General features: G+C 41.4%; 1 protein-coding gene and 1 long non-coding RNA gene across 6 annotated transcripts in view; one reads left to right on the top strand and one right to left on the bottom strand.

Moving 5' to 3' along the window:
• PDE7B (phosphodiesterase 7B) overlaps positions 1 to 19163 on the bottom strand; it is a 160705-nt gene that overhangs the window by 72982 nt on the left and 68560 nt on the right. Inside the window, exon 1 of one of the 2 annotated variants that reach the window (XM_052680739.1) lies at positions 6743 to 7050. The exons of the other annotated variant lie outside the window; for it this stretch is intronic. Coding sequence (XP_052536699.1) covers positions 6743 to 6980 — 238 coding nt within the window. The 5' untranslated portion in view covers positions 6981 to 7050. Of the gene's footprint in view, positions 1 to 6742; positions 7051 to 19163 lie in introns of those variants that run through there. 2 annotated transcript variants of the gene reach the window in all.
• LOC128079524 (uncharacterized) lies at positions 6204 to 9414 on the top strand. 4 transcript variants are annotated; one of them, XR_008206199.1, is made up of 4 exons: positions 7337 to 7548; positions 7783 to 7874; positions 7987 to 8219; positions 8668 to 9414. It is a non-coding gene; the product is annotated as an uncharacterized LOC128079524 (long non-coding RNA). The 4 variants fall into 4 exon arrangements; XR_008206196.1 differs by lacking the exons at positions 7337 to 7548; positions 7783 to 7874 and adding an exon at positions 6204 to 6419; XR_008206193.1 differs by lacking the exon at positions 7783 to 7874 and having other exon boundaries at positions 7343 to 7548.

The following is a 19163-nucleotide window of genomic DNA, read 5'->3' as shown; positions in this document are numbered from 1 at the left end:
AACCAGGCTTAAAAATCATTTTTCAAAAAAGGTTAGGAGGACTTGAAGTTTTTTAACAAATGCCACGGTGTGTTTCAAGCTGGAAGTCTCAAGAGGGTGTCTTTTAAATATTTGCACTTTCCAGCCCAGACAAAGAGAAGACAAAAGCACCAGCATATTTTACAGCATGCACCCAGAACGCGATGCATAACTGCTATGAAGAAACAGCCTGAGGTCAGGTGAGCTTTTTTCAGTCAACCTAAAGCTTACAGTGGGGAGCCTCCTACAATAAAACTCCGATTCAACCAAGCTTGCCTATTCATGAAGACACCCCTCAGAAAAGTGATAGCAGTTAAATATCAGCTAGCGATCACAAATAACATGGCTTAGGATATTCTGAGGGACGAGCTCTGGGAAGTGAGTTGGGACAGACAGTAGTAGAGAAAACACTGAAACAGGCACCTGTTTCCTTGGTTTGCAGGGAGAGCCAAACTTGTACTTCATAGAGCAGGGCTACAGGAAGTTGTTGGGTGCATGTCTCCAAGAAACAGTTTTAAGAACTATGATGGTCCACAAGGCATGAAGGAGCGCGGAAATAACAAATGTTGCATAAAATGCTTTGCTCCCAGAAGCAGTACCAAGCCTCTCACAATGCATTTTACATCTTTCTCTCATAACATGTAAGCAATAAGAAAAATTATCCCCACTAGCCAGGCATGGCTAATATCACTACTGCTTTCTATTGGTAGCCATTTGTCAGTTTAATTCTTCACATAATATCAAGTACTTGAGAGTTAATTTAGCAAAGATAAAAGAGAATCATCAGCTTTAACTCTAATGAAACAAACAAGCATGCAAAATTAAAAAACCCAACTGCATGTTTATATTATAGCTCAGTAGCTTTTCCTTTTGAAACACTGTTTTTATATATAAAGCCACATCTTTGGCTCCTGATACTTAGAACAGCTTCGCTGGGAGCAACAGATCTCTCCACCATTTTACAACTGTCTGGAATTTGCTTTATTTGTGTTTATAGTTTCCAGCAGGCTGCTTCTTTTTTTCCAGTTGACATATCAATAAAACCTCTGTCACTTCGCTAGCACTCCAGCAGCACTACCTTGGGCACACTGGCCAACATCCAACTTGAGCAGTTACATTATATCTGCTAACTTTATCCCGAAGCCTTAACTATGTATTGTAATCTTTCTGTTGTGGCTGTACATAGCTGAACAGCTGCTCCAAGAGCTTCTCCAAGTATTTCTGCAAGCAAAATTTGTTTTTGCAACATTCACAACAAAGCAAACAGAAATTGTGCCAACAAGGCCAAACCAAAAAACTACTCAGAAATTGTTGACAATTTTGGATTATTTCTTTCCTACTGTTTATCTCAGGTCAAGCACTTAATTCCAAATATTCCCAAATGCTGCCAAATCCACAACAGAAAATTTACATAAGAATTAAGTAGCAAAGAGACCTCAAAGAGGCTCTAAGAGGTATTGGTATTGGTGAAAATTTTCACCACCTAAATAAATCCATAGCTTGGTGGACAAACATCAACTACTTTTGACGTATTACATTGCTATTAAAATGAAAGACTTTTAATATCAGTTCAGCATTTCATTCTAAATGGCAATTTAAGATAACTCTAAATAAAGAGCTCCTTAAATTAGACTAGAATTTAAACAATGACCATGACTTAATGTCTCCAAAAGGTTTTTGTCTTGTTTTGTTTTTGACCTTTGAAGAAAATTCTCCAGCTACCAAAGCATTTTGAAAAAACATACCTCCAAATTACAAATGTTACTAACCTGTGTTCAGTCACTAAACTGCAAAGTTAAGTTGGACAAGGACTACCTATGGATGTGCTCCAACTTCTAAGCATTTTATCACACTGTCTACGTACACACAGCGTGACAGCAATACTGCATACAAACTCATTTCACTGTTCTTACTGAGATCACCATGCACAGTTCCACTGATTTAAGCAGCTCTTCATAAGAATACAAAAAAGCATATTTCCTCTTCTAAGGCACTGGAGTTTCAACACAACAGTCAGAGAGCAATCGAGGTTGCCACAGGTAGCCTTGATTCTATCAAAGTCACATTCTTTGTCTCTACTAAGGGTAATGGATTTAAGAACTCAATGTAAGCCTTTAAAAAGAAAAAGAAGAAAAAAAAAAGAAAAGAAAAAAGAAAACCTAACTTCAGAAAGACATCAGCAAGAAACCTTTCTGCCTGCTGTGCACCTCTCAGCTGGACACAAAGCAAGTTGTTTTCAACCTAAGGAATAACAGAATAAACTGGTCAGATGCCGAGACAATGCCATTTGATAGCTTTTGTGCTTCATTTATTGCTGGGTTCTACATCTGTAGCACCTACAAGCTCAACAGCAACCACACAGAATGATGAGATTTCTAAGCAGTTAGCTAGCCCCCATTTGGCACTAAATGATTCAGATCTTAATAATTTTATGCTTATTAATTATTGCAACGGTACTATAAAAACATGCACGAGTTTCAGGACGTCACAATTAAATATGATTCAGCAAGTAATGACGGGAAGGGGAAGCATGAAGTTTATTTTAACAAGCAGAGCATGATTAAGAGCTGTTCACTGCAAAAGAAAAAGGAGTTGGAAGCGCATTTCCTCGGTTATCATGGAAGAACTGAGTCTTAAGAGGTCCTATGAATAACTTTTGGGAAGTGCTTTGAGCAATCACTGTAGACGCACACAGATGATTTAACTCTGACCTCTCCAACGTCTGTCACAGAACTGCTCAGTATACAGCTGTAAGGTCTGAAGGAGCAAGGCCTGGTGTGCAGCACAGCTCAGACAATGTCGAGACGTTTTAATAAACTCTCAAGTAGGAAAGGAGACAGTTGATTGAAGAGGGGAAGTAAGTGGACACACCAATAATTGGAGATTTTTCCAGAAGCAAACTGTAATAGGAGTGATGTTTGGTACTGCTTGTTTTTCCTCCTCAAGGCAAAGGGACTCATCAGTTAAGGATGAGTGTGATGCACGCATGAATCAGAACCTGCATTTCTGAGAAAATATCTACAGACTGAGATAGGTGGAAAAATACATTCAGAGCTATTTCAAAAACCCACAGAGATCGGTGTCACAGAGGACCTCAAGAATTCTAAGTACCACTGTGCTTTCTCTGAAAGCCTTGGTTGCCTGCACATGTGCAAGACTCAAACAGTACAGAATGCCTCTCTGGAATTATCTGGGATGATAGCTGTAAATCTAAGAGGTTGCAAATGCTCATAAGGAAGAGTCTTGGAGGCAGATGTGTACCTGTTCCCTGATCCGGTTTGTTTAATCTGCTGAACTGTATGAGAAAGTGATAAAGTTAAGGCCAGAAGCAAAACGCACTTCCCTACAAAGCATCAACGTGGTTTCCATACAGAATTACTGCAATAATTCAATTCTAGTAATATCAACACATGCTGTTACTTTATTCAAGCAGATAGCATTGCAATTAATCTTTGAAACACTGTAAAGAGCAACAGTGAATCATAACCCATTTCCCACCCAATGCTCTTCAAACTAATTATGTTCCATTACTGCACTTTCTTACTATCACATGTCCAGTCTGAATGTGTTAAATGGCTTTTGGCAGAGCTGAAGAGAGTTCTCACCAAACCAAGGTTTTGTACTGATTTGGTTGGGGATTGAAACAAGAAAATAAAAGAGTTACTAAGCAACAGCAGGCCAGGAGCAGGAGAAAGGTCTGCAGTCTTAATTGACATCAACTTTAAAAAGCAGTAAGAGAGGGCTCAAGATGTGAATGTTACTGCTTTGAAAAAAAAAAAAAAAGAGAGGGAGAGAGAAATCCAAGGTAGTCAGTATCTATGAGATCTGGGTTCCAACCGTAAGCTGCATCATGTATGGTAAACACTTTTCTGCAGGGAGATTCAGTGCCTTAATCTAAGTTTTGAACAAGATGAAGGATCCAGATACAGTTCTTTAATTTGAGAGCCCAGAACACAGACAGCTTTGCTCTGTAAAAGCTACCTCAGGAAATAGGAATGCGGTATGATTTACAGTTATATGGGTCACCAGGACATTACCATCCACAGAACTGATATCACACCCAGATATAGCTCTCCTTCCCCTTCACTACCTACAGTTAAGAAGGTTATTCCTTTCTAGAAAGCCAGCCCAAAGGTGGGTGCCATCACTCAGGCTAGGACAAGGGAATTTGCTTTGCTAAGATTGAAAACTCTCTGATAACATGATCAAGCAAGACAGAAATCCTGAGAGTTTCCTTCCAGAATCCATATCTATTTCCTCGTCTTCTACCGTAAGCAAAATAGTTTCATGAGCATGTGATAACTGAACATGAGTTATCACATGAACACTTACAAATTTAAATAAAAAAACCCTTGATGTGGAGAGTGCTCTGAACTCCACTGCTGAACAATCAACCTTTATTTGCCTAACCAGCAATACCTTGGGCAGAAGTTATTTGCTTTAGCTTTACCTGAAAAAAAACCTGATCTCCTACTGAAGTAGTGCCTTTTTATAAGATGCAAGTTACATGTGTGTTTCGTTCACACCCACAACATGAACATCAAACCAAGCATCCCACACTACCAATTCCTCCAAATGATTCTCCTTTTCCCCCATTTCTACATTCTTTGCTTTTGCACTTACTTAAGCACACTGGATTTCAGCATGTACTGGTTTTCCCATGTACTCCAGAGTACTTCAAGTGACTAAATTGAAACCACAAGAGGTAAAACTACTAGCATGACTGTTGCTGAGGAGGAAAAACCAGCAACCCAGGTCTGGTTCACTCAAACTCTCTGATGATTCGTATTTAAAACGTTGAGGGCTACAGTCATCATCTGCTCTGATGTATGCTGCTGTAAGTCAACTGAGGTTATGAAATGGGATCTGGCACCACGAAGAGAACTGTCCCTTCACAGGATACGAGTAATAGTCACTTGAGTAAATGCAAGTTATTCATATCCTGCTAGTGGAATAATCTCTCTTTGTACATTCATACACATTTTTAGTTGCCTCCAGGAATCCGAAGGCGAATCTCATTTGTTACCTAATGAAATTAATTCCACCAGATCTAACACAAGCATACTGGAAAACCACTATTACTCATACATGAGGTGTAACCAATGCAGTATTTCTCAAATTCTGTTTGATTAGGGTCCATCTCTGAACCCTCACCATTTACCACACAAACCTCAACCACTCTGGTTGGCTACGGTACATTCCCAGCTGATTTGCTCCAAGTTTTAAAGAGCAATTTGAACATTTGACCTCCCCTTGCTTTATCCACAACAATCTTACTATTCTTTTAAATTGAAGCGATTCTCAAACGGTAGGTTGGCCGGTTGTACAGTTTCCTTGGACTCTGAGTCTTTGAGAACGTATCTTCCCTTTTTCTAAATAGAAGGGAAACATGCATTTCTTAGTTGATCCGCAAATGTGCTAAATAATGCTCATAAAATGATCAACTGGGCCACACTGGTGGGCATCCAAAAGTGATGCACAGACACACGTGTGCTATTCAGGTACAGTTACACACATATACACAAGCACTTTTGAAAGCAGCAAGGTCACGTTGCATGAGAAATTAAATTATTCTGGTAGGAAATGCTGCAAGATAAAGGACTCACTGAAAGGTGCAGGAAAAGGTTAGCATATAATCTTTGAAGACTGAAGGCACCAAAGAGTTCAGTGACCAGGCTGCAGAAATAACAACCCAGGGTTCTGAAGAAACACGCTGCAGACTTTCAGTGGTCTGTTGCGTCAAGGTGGTACGGTGACAGGAGAATCAAAAGCCTCATCACAGGGCATTGAGACAAGTGTAGGCAGATGAGTTCAACTTCAGTAGAAGGCTTTGAACTAAGATGTAGCAGGGCATGAGGCAAAACTGAGATCGCCTAATTGGAAGTAAGTGCCATGCTAACATAGCAACTGATTTCTATGTAACAAAAAGGCAAGAAGTCTAATCTGGACTTCAATAATGCATTTGATATGGTGCCATACGACCCCATAACTGAGTTAGGAAAAAATTTGACATACAAGATTTACAGAGTTAGAGAAGAGCACGTGCTCTTCAGCCGGTAACATACCACGCTCCAAGACAGCAGCGGATCGGGGCAGGGTTACTGCAAGATTTAAGGCACGTAAGTCATAAGGGTGTCACGGCGCGCTGCAGATGGCCGCGCTGGAAGCACGGGTAGATCATGTGTAACGCGCCGCGCACACTCAAAGTTCGGGGCGAAGTTTGGCGGCGCGGGAGGCGAGGCCACGCGCTCCGCCGGTCGCAGCAAAAGCAGCGGGGAAACCCCGGGCTCGGGGCCGGCTGCAGCACCTCCGGGCCGGCCCGGCGTCCCGCGGAACTCTCCGACAGTTTGCGGGCCGACAGGCTGAGCCGAGCCGTCACCGAGCCCGGCCGCCCGGCGGAGGTCAGCCTCAAAGCCACCGAGCCGCTCGCTCTGTTTTGCCGCCGAGCTTTTCTCACGCCGCTCGTAAAAGCAGGCAACAGATTGCAGGAGAGAGGACCTGGCTCCCGAGCGGGCTCAAACTCTACGTGTGCGCCTTTTCGAGCGGGGAGCGCCGACAGCTGCCAAAAGCACATTTTCAAACCCGGACGCCCTTCGGGCAGCGCTCCCCGGCCCGCGCCTCTCCAGCCCGCCCCTCTCCGGCGGCTCAGCTCCGCCACGGGCCGGGCCGGGCCGACTCCCCGCAGTCCCGGCCCCGCGCGGCGCGCCGATGGAAGCCTACCTACCTGCCGAGCCGCCCAGGGCATCCTCGCTCTCCAGAACCCCTCTGTGCTTCGCCCCGCGAAGCTCGCCCTTGGATTTCCAAACGAGCTTTACCATCTTGATCATCTCGGGCAAGTCCCAGGCCAGGGTCCCCTGCTGATAACCGGGCAGGCTGCCCATGGGAAAGGGCATCGGCTCTTCCCCCGTCCTCCTCCGCCTGCCCGGTTCTGCCGCGGGGAAGAAGCGCTCGAGCACCGGCATCCTGCCCCGCGCCCCCCGCCGGGAAGCCGCAGCCACCCCCCGGCCCGAGCAGCCGCGATCGGCATCCAGAGCGAGGCGGGGGCGCCCGGCCGCCCACCGCCGCCGCCCCGCGCAGGGGGCGCGCCCCGCCGCCGCCCGGTCCCGGCTCCCGCCGCGCTGCTGCGGCCGCCGCTCTCGCCCGCCCTCTGCGCGCTCTCAGCCCGCCGCCAGGCGCCGGCAGCCGGGGCGAAGCGGCAGGCGGGCAGGCGCGGAGCCGCGGCTCATGCCGGCGCCGCGCAGCGCCGAGCCCCTGGGCGGAGGCGGGGGCTCCGGCCGCGGCTGCCGGCAGTAAGGGTGGGGGGGAGAGCCCGGGGCTGGGCGGGCAGTGTCCCTGGCGTGCTCGGGGGCTGGTGCTGCCGAGAGGTTTCCCCCTCGCGCCACCTCCCCCAGGCAGGACTCGCTGCGGCGCTATAGGGGTGTGGGGGCTCGGCCACTGAGCTGAGCCCAGCGGTAGCTCCGGTGGAGGGGCGCGGGTTCGCGAGGCTCCGACCCTGGGGAAAAAAACGAAAGGAACTCGGCAGGCCAGAGGGTAACGTGCTGCTGAAAGTGGGGTTTTGGGGAAGGGGGATTTGCCCCGTTATTTTGGCTGCAAGCTCCACCTGAATGGGTTCACGTTAGAACACTACCTGGTGGCAGTGATCACTCAAGCTCCAGTGAGAAAATTATTCATCCCATAGCCAAGGCACAGGTGCCTCGGCAAGTGCTCGTCCAGGAGCCGAAGGTGCTTCACTCTGCCCAGAACTTTTGTTTCACTTTTAAACAGGCTGTTGCTGATGGCCTTGAGCCAGTAGTTTATAGACCAGTCCTACAGCACGGGACCCGAGGGTGGTCTTCTGTACCAGCACTTAGGCTTCAGTAAGATCACAGAAAACATACTTAATGGGATCTTAGTTGGCATTATAATACTTCCTACCATGCATATATTTGTTTTCTCTGGGTTACAATTGATGTTCTTTCTTTTCTCCAGGTGGAACAACAAACTTGCGAACAGAGAAGAAAAGAGTCCCAGAAAATGGGCTTAAAATGACCGAATACCCTTCATATAGCAAATTATGCACTTCCTCTTCATGGCAATGGCAGCAAAATCAGCACAGTGTTTCCTCTGTCCTGGGACCCTGCACCACGCTTGTCTGAATGCTCCCACCTCAAACTGGCTTCCCCAGCATTTTATGGAAGCTATCCTCATTCTGACTTCAGTCTGTAAGTCCCCACTACGCTCTCAGGTGGCTCTGTCTTGAAAATGATGAAGTGCTTCCAAAGAATTATAGCATTGTTGTTGTACTGTTATTTTGAAGTGTCCTCAGTGTCAGGATATCCTGACTCGGAACAAAGGGGTTAAGAACAAAGAAAACAAATAATGATACACAGTACAGTAGCACAACATTAACACGTTCATACAGTGATGTATGGTGTCAAAATTGATTTTTTTTTTCCTCATTTATATAGTTTCTTGTGGGATTTTAGGTTTTTCATATTGGCAGATGTTGTGCAATTGCTTTTTAAAGCAATATTGTTTCTGCTAGAGAGGGATAAACTGAAATACAAATGTAGAAGGTGACAGCATACTACTGAGTGAATTACGCCTTAAGCCAAAACTGCTCTATTTTGGCTTTGATGTACAAGAAGTTCCATTGACTTTATTTTTCAGCTACAGTTTTTCATCTTTGCTCACATCTGCACTTCCTGCTCCCAGCTGCAACAGAGATCAGAAGTGATAGAACACCACGAAAGAAAGGCCATCCTGGTAGCATTTCCAGCTTGACTGCATACAACAAATACCAGGAATCTTGGAAGAGAATGTATTTGCAGATGCCCAGCCCCGTGTTCAGATGGATATCTGAACATCTTAGGTGCTTAACCACCAGAACTCCTGATAGTAGCAGTAAGCAATCTTCTGAGTTTTCTAAATAGATAACGTTGTTTTATATCATTAAAGCTGTGAAAATTTAATGCCAACAGTAGTTGCGTCACTTGGGTAGGTACCTGCCTTGTGGATACATTCAGGCAGTGAGAAGTGAAGCATTTGTACAGTTGTACTTTATGGTTTACAGTTCTACAGATGCAAAGCAAGAAGCCAGTCAGAAACCAAAGGGACAATATAGACTTGTTGCATAGTTTTGTCCTTTCAAGAAACCATGTAATAAATAGGTTGCCCAGAGAGCTGGTGGACACCCCATCCCTTGAAACACTCAAGTTCAGGCTGGAGGGGCTCTGAGCATCCTGATCTATCAGTAGCTATCGCTGTTCATTGCAGGGGAGTTGGACCAGATGGCTTTTAAGGGTCCCTTCCAACTCAATCAAATCTATGATTTGTGATTTTAAATGTAACCAGAAGTATATATATATTTCCTGTGAATGTCAAATAATTTCAAATAAAATAAATTGCTCTAGATTACTTGCAGTTTCTTTCTGCTTTCTGGTCTGTTTAAGGATCTTTTATCTGTGGGTAAAAGAAATGAATTGTGTAAAAAATGTTTCTGACATTAATGGGTCTAACTGTAAGTTAATACATCTGATTCTTACTGAACTTGTTCTTTGAAATTGTACTAGGTCGAGTGATTACTTATCTTTAACTCATCTGAGGTTTTTGCTGTGATTGATTTACCTTCCTTTTCTCTCTTTTGTCATAATGGAACCAGATAAGCACTGCTCACAAGAAAGCCTGGGAGGCTGGGACACGGTTTAATGATGTGGTGATGGTGGTTTGATGGTTGGACCAGTTGATGTTAGAAGTCTTTTCCAATCTAAATGATTCTATGATTTTATAGTCTATATTATGAAGTTTTCAGCCTCAAAAATCAACTGTAGCATCATCTTAAAGACTTTCCAGAGATAAAATCTTCGTCTTTTTTAAGTTCTGGACTTTTCTGACTTGAGCTGTGCAGTGATGGTTCACACAACTTGAAGATGTGACCTCAATATAACACTTCTCATCACATTTGAGGAAAACCATCAGTAATAAAACGTAACATACTCCTACACATAAATGCACCCAGCCCTTTGTGACAGTTTTTAAAGTAGGTCTTGAGCAAACTCACCTCATCTAAAACTTCTCTTTGGCCTTCTCGACTCCAACCACATTGGAAGGGAATCTTTGCATAGAGATAGAATCTTTGCATGAGACTCCAAATCACAGAAGCACAAGTGATGACAACAGAAATATGAATGTACTGGCTCTGGCCCTCGTCCATACCAAGCAGCACTGTCAGGGACAGGAAAGTGGAATTGGAGTTGGGTCTGGGAACCTAACAAGGCAGTATGTATCACAGGTAGACCTGAGAACTGGAAAAGACTTGCAGAAAGGAATATTGTGGCTGGAGAAAAGAGAAGGGAGTAAGATGACAGATTAATAGCTAGTGTTGCATAATTGGTGTATCTTAAAAAGTTTTACTTGTTTGCTTATTCACTCCAAAGTTATGTACCAAGAGCAGCAGCAGCAGAGTTGCAGGCCAGATGGTAGAGGAAGTGTATCTTTCCAGCCCGCTGAAGCCTGCAGGGCCATCATTAACCCAGTGCTCTGGTTTTCATTGCAAATCCCTTTCTTCCCTTTTCTTTTCCTTTCTTCAAAGAAAAAGAAGGGAGGGGAAAAGAGGAAGAAAAAAAAAGAAGAAACGAAAAGCCATGGTTTAAACTGGCAATAACACCATCCTTTTGGCTTTGAGCTATCCCACCCTGTGCCAAATACAGTCTCCAAGAGCTCTCCCACAACAAATCAGGCCAAATACACAAAAGCTGTAGAAAAAGAATGGTGAAGAAAGATCCTTGATTCTCTCCCTAGCCCCCCAGCCTTTTCCTTTTGCTTCTCTCCCCAAGCTTCATTCCCCAGCAGCGACATCCTCCTGTCTGCCAGTACTGTAAATGATGCTGGAACCTCCAGTCTGCAGCTTTGTTGACAGCTGCCTTAGAGTGCAGGCATCTGTGCCTTTATGTATTGAGGGAGCAATGTAAAGGAAAAGTTACATTCCATTATTCCTGGCACTTCTGAGAGCCAATGTTTCAAAAAATGGCACAAATTGTTAGCATAGCAAATTAATCACAAATAGAAATTGTCTATTCCATCAGTTAACCCATCCCACTGCACTGTGTCACAACTTACAGTTAGGCTTTTCCAAGTAGATACCTGAAAAAAATAGTGATATTATCTGTTTATACAGTACATTATTTAAAATTTTTCAAAACTGATTAGCAAACATTAAGTAAGTGGTCCAAATATTAGGCACCAGTTTCAAAGACCGTAAGATAATGATTTTTAGAAAGTACAAAAAATGAGTGTTTAGATGGCACTCATTAGCAGAATCATCTTAAATTAATAATCACTTATGAAAACTACGCCTTTGCCTCTGTCCTTGGGGTTATAGATTCATAGACAGACAATAGGAGAGGCATTTGCCTAGGGTCAGAACCGAGTGGTGATAACATCAATGGCATAAACTTATAGAAGGCTGGATGCTGTTACACATCAAGAAGAAAATGTGCTGCACAGTTGTAGGGCAGCATAGAAGGAGCACTGGAGAACACAATAATGTGAACAACTAATGTTTAGAAAGGACAAGGAACTGCTGGAGAGACATGGAGAGTACGACAGAAGAAACATAAGCAGCAGGCAGAGGTGTGCAGAGCTTACAACCTCCTGCTTTAAAGATGACCTGTTCCTGTTCCTCCACTGCTTTAACAATCTTAGTATAATTTTCTTATTCATAACTGCACATTTGTCTTATTTCAGATATCTATTTTAATTTTTTTCTTATTAATGAGTGACTCTTAGCTAGCAACTGTCTCATTAAATAATTTTTGTATTTCTCTGGGGACAATTACTATGTCTTAGCTCTAGACTGCACATACTAAATTCTTTAAGCTCTGCATCATAATTTTTCCCCCAACCCTGGCATTGTTTTTAATTTAATATGTTTATTACCAATTCTTAATTTATTTTTATCATTCTTTTAATGTGTACTCAAGGTACATACTAGGAGATTTTTTTTACCTGCTACCATCCTGTGGTACCATGCCGGTATTAAGAGTAGAGAGATGAATTTCTAAAGGAAAGGTAGGATGCACTATTTGTTACTACCTGAGCTGCACACAGCAACACTCCTTGAGAATTTCACCTACTGGGAAATGTTAAAGACAGATAATAGGTTTACAGTAATGCTCTGGTTATTGTGGATATTTCAAAAAACTCCTTTGGAAAAGGTTCTGGAAATGGAAATACGTGGATTGCTTGATTTCTGTAGGGCAAGGAGTGAGTTCTTTTTTTATTCTTAGCACATACGAGATAACACATTTTTATGATTAACAATTTGTACTACTAACTAAGCAAAAATGTTTGTGGTAAAGGAATAAACAGAAGTCCATAACTAATTGGAAACAGTGAGATTGTGTAATTTTTCCATTGCCTGCTCTGGAGAATTAAAAGTTCAGTTTCAAATCTCCCACATCCTATGGGGCTTTATGGGAAATGACAGACATAAGAGGTAATAAAGACAGCTCACCTTAATAAACAATGATAACAAAACAATAAAAATAAGATGCTGATCTCTCATTTTTTGCTGAAGGAGGATTAGGGAAGTTGCCACCACTATGACGTCTAACTTTACTGACTGATGTATCTGACTGATTCCTTTATTTTATGTCCTCCCTGAATTCTTACATTTAAGCCTGAGTTAAGGTCAAGCCAAGAGATTTCCCCAAGGAAAGCTCTTGCTCAGTGATCACTGCAACTGTTTTGTGTTGTATGTTTAATAATCAGTGATGGTACTGGAGTGGGAGGTTAAGAATGCTACAGCTAATTGAAAATGTAGGCAGAGAATAATAACGTATTACATAGGATAATGGAAAGGCTAGTTGTCTTTCTAATAACCTTGTGACAGTAACAACTGCATCATCCGTCAGCATTATTTTTTGGTGAATACGTAAAGAAGACTCAGTAGAGAAAGAAAATAATCAGATGAAATATGCGTCTCTGACGTACATTACTGGTATTACGTAATTGAGCGTTCTCAATGAATTCCAAAGGGTTACTGCATCTTTAAAGCTGAGGATGTGCGTACATGTTTTCTCAACTGGGACATAAGTACCTAGAAATTATGGCAACAATTTGAAAGAATGCTTTTAGCACATCTTTTCCTTTCAGCTTTTCCATGCTTGCATCTTGCATGACAGCGGTGTGTGCAGTTTGCTGAAGGGATGGACAAGAGATACAGGGAAGTCGTGGGAAAGGTCTAACCGATGCACAAATGTACCACTGAATAAACAAGCTCCCTCTGACCTAGATCCTTACAACTGCAAAATCAGGCCATATTTACTAGTAACCAAGTTCATAGAGTTTCCTACAAATGCATCTCTGTAAATGTAGCTCCAGTGGAATTAGCAACAGTGGACTTCTGGTGTCACCCCTGTTCTTGCACTTTATGACTGTGCTGTCAAACAGCATTGATAGTCACAAAAACATGTTGGTTCTTTTCCTGTATTAGAGATTCTACTCCAAATGTAATCTTGATGCTACAGAAAGAAAAGTCTGAGTAGGTAGTCTAGGAGAAAATTCTATCTATAACTTGTTAAAGGCATCCAATGGGTTGCCGATGGAAGGGACATTTTCTGGAAAAACTGAATTATTGGTTTTAATATATGCTGCTCTCAATAATGTAGTTCCAGCTGCGGTGCACCTTCCAAGATATCCTGACCATATGTAAACACACGTGTTTCCTAAGATATCTATTAGAATTTTTTATTTTTTACTTTAACTAGCCGTTCAATACTTCCAAGCCTTATTTTTCTAAGGCCTGCAATATCATACATGAAGTCAATTACAAGGCATACCAGTTACTACATCTCCCGGTTTTAAGACATTTTGGTTGTTCAGTCTAGCTTTTCTTCTACTGACAGAGAGCCCATAGCAACAACAACAACAACAAACTTTTCAGTCACCTCTGGGAGAAGAGAGGGCTAAACATGAGAGTGATTGCTCCCACACTCATTTTCAGCCACTTGCTGTTGTGCTCTGAAGATGCTTAATTCAGAAACCAAGATCAGATTCTTAGAACGATAGGTGATATTTTGTCTCTATAAGTACAGACTTGGCAAAATGTCACCTTTTTTGAAGCCTGCGAGGTACTGACCGTACTCAGAGCAATTGACTAAAAGATTGCTGTGTGCCTCTTTTAGCTAAGGAAAGTGCTCAAGGGAGCCAGGGACAACTCTGCTCTCCAGTTCTGTATTCACTTTCTGTGTAGCTCTATTCAGAAACCTCAGCATTTTGAAAAGTGGAGATGTTACAGAGTCTTTGTTCCTGTGTCCTAAGGTTAGAGCAAAAAAAGTCTAAATGATGGTGTAGTTCATCTTCTTGCTAATATTGGCTTTTTCTTAATGGAATACTCGACATAGATCAAATAAGTGAAATGGTTTCTGTTATTTTTATCAGGATCTTCTTATGCACTTCAATGAAACCCATTACATAGATTTGCTGTTATTTTAAAGTATAATAACAATGTTCAAGTAATACCAGATGAAACTGGTTTCAACCACCATTAACTTTGGCTTTTCAGAAAGGGAAAGAAATCCTCTGGTATTTCCAGCCTCCGTTGGAACGTTGGCACAGGAAAGAATTTACTGGGGCTAGCATGCAAGGAAGTGATGTAACTTTTACCAGATTGTGTGACTATGTGGAAAAAAAATCAAACATCAGTTGGCCTATTACTCTATTAAACCACCAATTTCCTATGCCAGCAAACTGGAAAATGAACTGCATCTCCTTCGCTGACATTTACCATCTGCATCAGCTGCTTTCTTAAAAGCTAATTCTCAGGATTCCAACTATGCCATCACATGTGCTTGTACAACTCCAAGAGGAAATACTTATTTAAGTCTCATTTTTGCATGAACATATACTTCCTTTTCTAGTCACAGAGCATGCTCATCTAGGGCTGCTGGTTCCTTAACATTTTCTTTTTACAAAGTTCCGTAGTGCAGAATACAATTGCTAGCATAATAAAAACAGCGTTAGCAGTAGCAATCTGGAAAACAGAATTTGTTTTATGAAAATGCCAGACTTTGGTTTTATTTTTAAGAAATTAAAAGTTAAAACCAAATGTCCATCAAGCAGAATTTTAAAAATTGCAATAAATTACTTCGGAGAAGGCTTATTTTTTATTTATTTTTTTTTCTTTTGACATAGCTAGTATTCTGTAGAGATAACTTTAAAACATTGCATTAGATCCTACAACCTGATATTTGAGTAACATTTAACCTGGTATTTGAATAACATTTGAAAAAACATTTTAGAATATTAAGGACTAAATAAATTAACAAAACAATAGTGAAGTAAAATTACCAGAAAAGGTCAGAATGTGGTGCTGGTTGTTTTAACAAAATGAGAAGCAACTTCCCCTCACTGAAAGAAATGTTAATAGAAATACATTTTTCATAAGTAAAAAAGAAAAAAAGAACAGTCTTTTATGTTGCTAAATTATTCCACTGAAAAGTTTTCTGCTAACTTTAGCAATCTATTAAACATTTCTATCTGAAAGTACATGCAAGTAAGGGTGAGCACTGGACAGTGTGAATGCAGGGATGAGCATGTATGTGGGCACAAAGATCGGTGGTGTGTAGGAATGTTGTACATAGCACAGAAGAGACAGGATGATCTGATAACGTCTATGTAGTGCTTTGAAATACTTTTGAAACAACAGTAGCAAAAAATACCCCAAACCAAACAGCCTTAACAGGTTCATATTTAATGTCTTTTCCTGCAGATTCGTGACCAATGGATTGAGACGTACCACAGTACGAGGAACTGGTAGATGTTTCTCTGTTGACCCAAATGTAAACTATGGAGAGAGAAATGGTTCAGGATGAAATATAAGAGAGCCATATAGTTTCAGCAATTTGCAGGTATCTACCACAGTTATTCTTATTTCATGAAAAAGACAAAGGAGCAGAAATTAATTAAGTAGGTGATAGCAGGTCCAGATAAGATAAAAAAAAATGCTAACTTACTAAATTATGTATTTAAGGCTTAAAGGCAAGTATAAGGTTTTTTTGTTTTGTTTTGTTTTTGTTTGTTTTCCAGATATACAACAGTTTCAGGTTATTTTTATAATTTCCCCAAATTTAACTATCCTAATTACTTTTTTTTTTTCCTTTATTACTGAAAGACAATATACCTTAGTATGTATGTGACAGTGCAAATCAGTTTGGATTAGAATAGTTTGGTAATAGATGGCTGTGTGGCCAGAGTCTTGTTTTACTAGATGTTTTAAAAACATGTCCTAAATCTTATTCAGTGCTTAGTGTAAGAAAAAGGGAAATTTTTCCAACACGAAACTTAGATACCCAGCTTGGCCAATGACTTAAATTGAAAATGAGATGGTCACCAAGGGCACAATGCAAAATACCAAATTATTCCCCTCTGAATCACTGTATCTCAGAGCCTATATCTTCCCTTTGGCCCTAATAGGACTCATAGGAAAAGAGCTGGATAATCAAACCAGACAAGTTTTGTGCTGGTATTTGGGTAGGCTACTTGCACCCTAAATTACAGTGATGCATATTGGACTAGCACCTGGGGCAAAGTAAATGCACTAAATTATAACACTTGCTCTTCAGCAATTGTTTAGTAGATTTTGTCACATTTTTGGCAGAAATTCAAACAACAGAACTTTTATTCTTTTTTTGTTTTGAGGTTTTTGTTTTTTGTTTTGAGGTTCACAGTGTTTCATTGCTCTCTAAATAAATAAATATTGGTATCAGCTGAGCATCTCGACTTTTGCAGAAGTGGAAGGATGAGAATAGTCCTGAAAGTGCTACCCTTCAGTAGTTTCCAAGGAAGAGAATCTCATGAGAAAATCCTGATGTTAGGTTTTCCGTCTCACTTCAAAATCCTAAGATAAACTGCCAAAACTGTTCAGAATTTTAAATACTTATTTGAATAAAATGGACTCACCAGAGCTTAAACATGTCAGCAAAATTGAAAAGTATAAATTCTACATATTCAGACTTTAAAGATCTGGAAAACAGCACTGATAATGTCTGTATGAATATTCATAAGTTAAGAGAATGAAAGACTCTTGTTTTCAGCAGTTGTCACAATATCTACTTTTATTTATGGTGTTTCATTTTATTAATGGCATTCACTCCCTTTCTCTCTCCTTTGGACAGTCTCTATGGGGAAGTAAAGGACAATGAACTGTGCTTTTGTAATGGTCTTACATCTCTACAGATGTCAGAACAAGAGCATCCAAAATATCTGCCATGCATTACAGACACCCCTAGTAAGTAGTTTGCTTCTTTTCTGAGCAGACATGAATTTAACTCCCTACTCTATCACACGTTATTTTGTGTGATCCTAAGAAATTCCTTTATCTGTATCTAAGCTACCTAAACTCAGGAGATCCTCCTGGCTCCGTGGCTGGCCATGTGAGACAACTCAGTGCTGCGATGAGATCTGAAGCCTGCTTCTTCTCGCTTGTCCCTGATTTCTCTGGGATGAAGGCCAGAGATGTAAGCTGCAAAATAACCATGCTACACTGGATAATATTGGTTGATTAGGAAACCAGAACTAGTGGTTTTTAGCCTCCTATAATTGCCACATTGGAAAATGATACCTTTTTTTTTATGGCCTGTATGGACTGATATGTTACTTTACCTTAGCGGAAGAAAGCAAATATAAATATGCTAGGAATAACAAACCTTTGCACAGTATAGTAGCAGATGCATTTTTAAGGATCTGGCCTCAAACAGTTTTTCTGGACTGTGAAGATTTATAGCAATCTTCTCACCCTTAGAGTTCAAGTGTAACTGGCAAGGAAGGTTGTAAATACAACAAATGCCTGTTGAAATGTAGCAATGCTAGCCAGCTTCTAAATGATGGTGTTTTTTTCAGGGAACTGAGTAGGAGTTTGTCACCTTGCCGTGCCTGTGAGTCATGCCATGTAGCAGTGGCAGCTCTGCATGACCTCTGGATGTTCTGTATCCCCAGCTGACCTCCTTGCCTGTCATTTTGCAGGACATGTGCGCAGGCTTCTCCTGGGCCAGGTGAGCACAAAAATTGGACACTTGCAACCACCACCAAAGCCCACAGCAGCAAGCGCAATGTTCAAGAGCTGTTAGGGATGCCCAGGTATGTCAGTCCCCTTGCTACTGACAAGTCTCCAGCATCTATAGTTGCTCTTATTCTGAAGAAGTATTTTAAAGACTTTTTTTTCCTTCTGCACTTGAACATGTTTTTTTCTTTTATGATTTTGTGTAGTCTTGCCAACAGCATCTGGCCTAGTAGGTGAGGGAACTGTTACACATTAAGGTAATAGCTACAAACTCTGGTGTCCATGCATGGCTGAGGAGTGACCGTTACTAAAAAGGGATGGATACAGAGGCTAGATTTATCCATGTAACTGGACTGTATTATGAGGGAAATTTTAAAATAACACAGTGGCAAAAGTAATATTTTGTTCAGAAGAGTAGGCTAAAGACCAATTCTAAGAATCATCTTTAATAGTCACCAGCAATGAAGGTGCAGTGTACTATTTGGGACATGGCTCATCTATTTCATCTTTTATTTCAGCCCCTAATGCAACTGATAGATCAACTGAAGAGTTAGGGACAGCAGCCACAGCTTACACCTGCAGCTCAGCTCGTGTCAGACAAAGACAGGTCCGTCTGGAGGCTGAGATGCTCTGGCAGCCAGACCTGCTCAAATTGCTCACGCTGTCAGAAATTGCCCCACATGGCCTATCACCAGCACTGCATGCTACAGCACTGAAGTCACCTGCAATAGATCTTTTCCTTTCCAGCTTACTACTAAAAAAATGCTGCTGACACTGAGGCAAGCCCATTTGCTCTGTGTGCTGAGTGGAGGGGGTGAGGATCTCTGAGAGAAGGTAATGCTCGAATTCTTTTCAACATGAACTAATCAGTATGAAGATCTACAGAATAACAAGGTAGGGAGACAGAAATACCTGTGTGTGACCATTCTGCCCCAGCTGCATTTGTCCTTGGGTAGGAAGAAGATCTTCCAAACCCATCTAAAAGTAATGACGAGTATTGCCCTGGGCAATACTAATATCTGAAAAATTGTCATCCTTAATACCAAATTTCCACCTTACAGAATATATTTGTTTCATTTTCTTGTTAAATTTTGCTCAGAGTTTA

Source organism: Tympanuchus pallidicinctus, unplaced genomic scaffold, assembly GCF_026119805.1.
Source record: "Tympanuchus pallidicinctus isolate F22 unplaced genomic scaffold, pur_lepc_1.0 scaffold1, whole genome shotgun sequence".
Classification (NCBI taxonomy): Eukaryota; Metazoa; Chordata; class Aves; order Galliformes; family Phasianidae; genus Tympanuchus; species Tympanuchus pallidicinctus.
The sequence above is the reverse complement of the archived record's forward strand: the minus strand, read 5'-3'. Positions and strand labels throughout refer to the sequence as shown.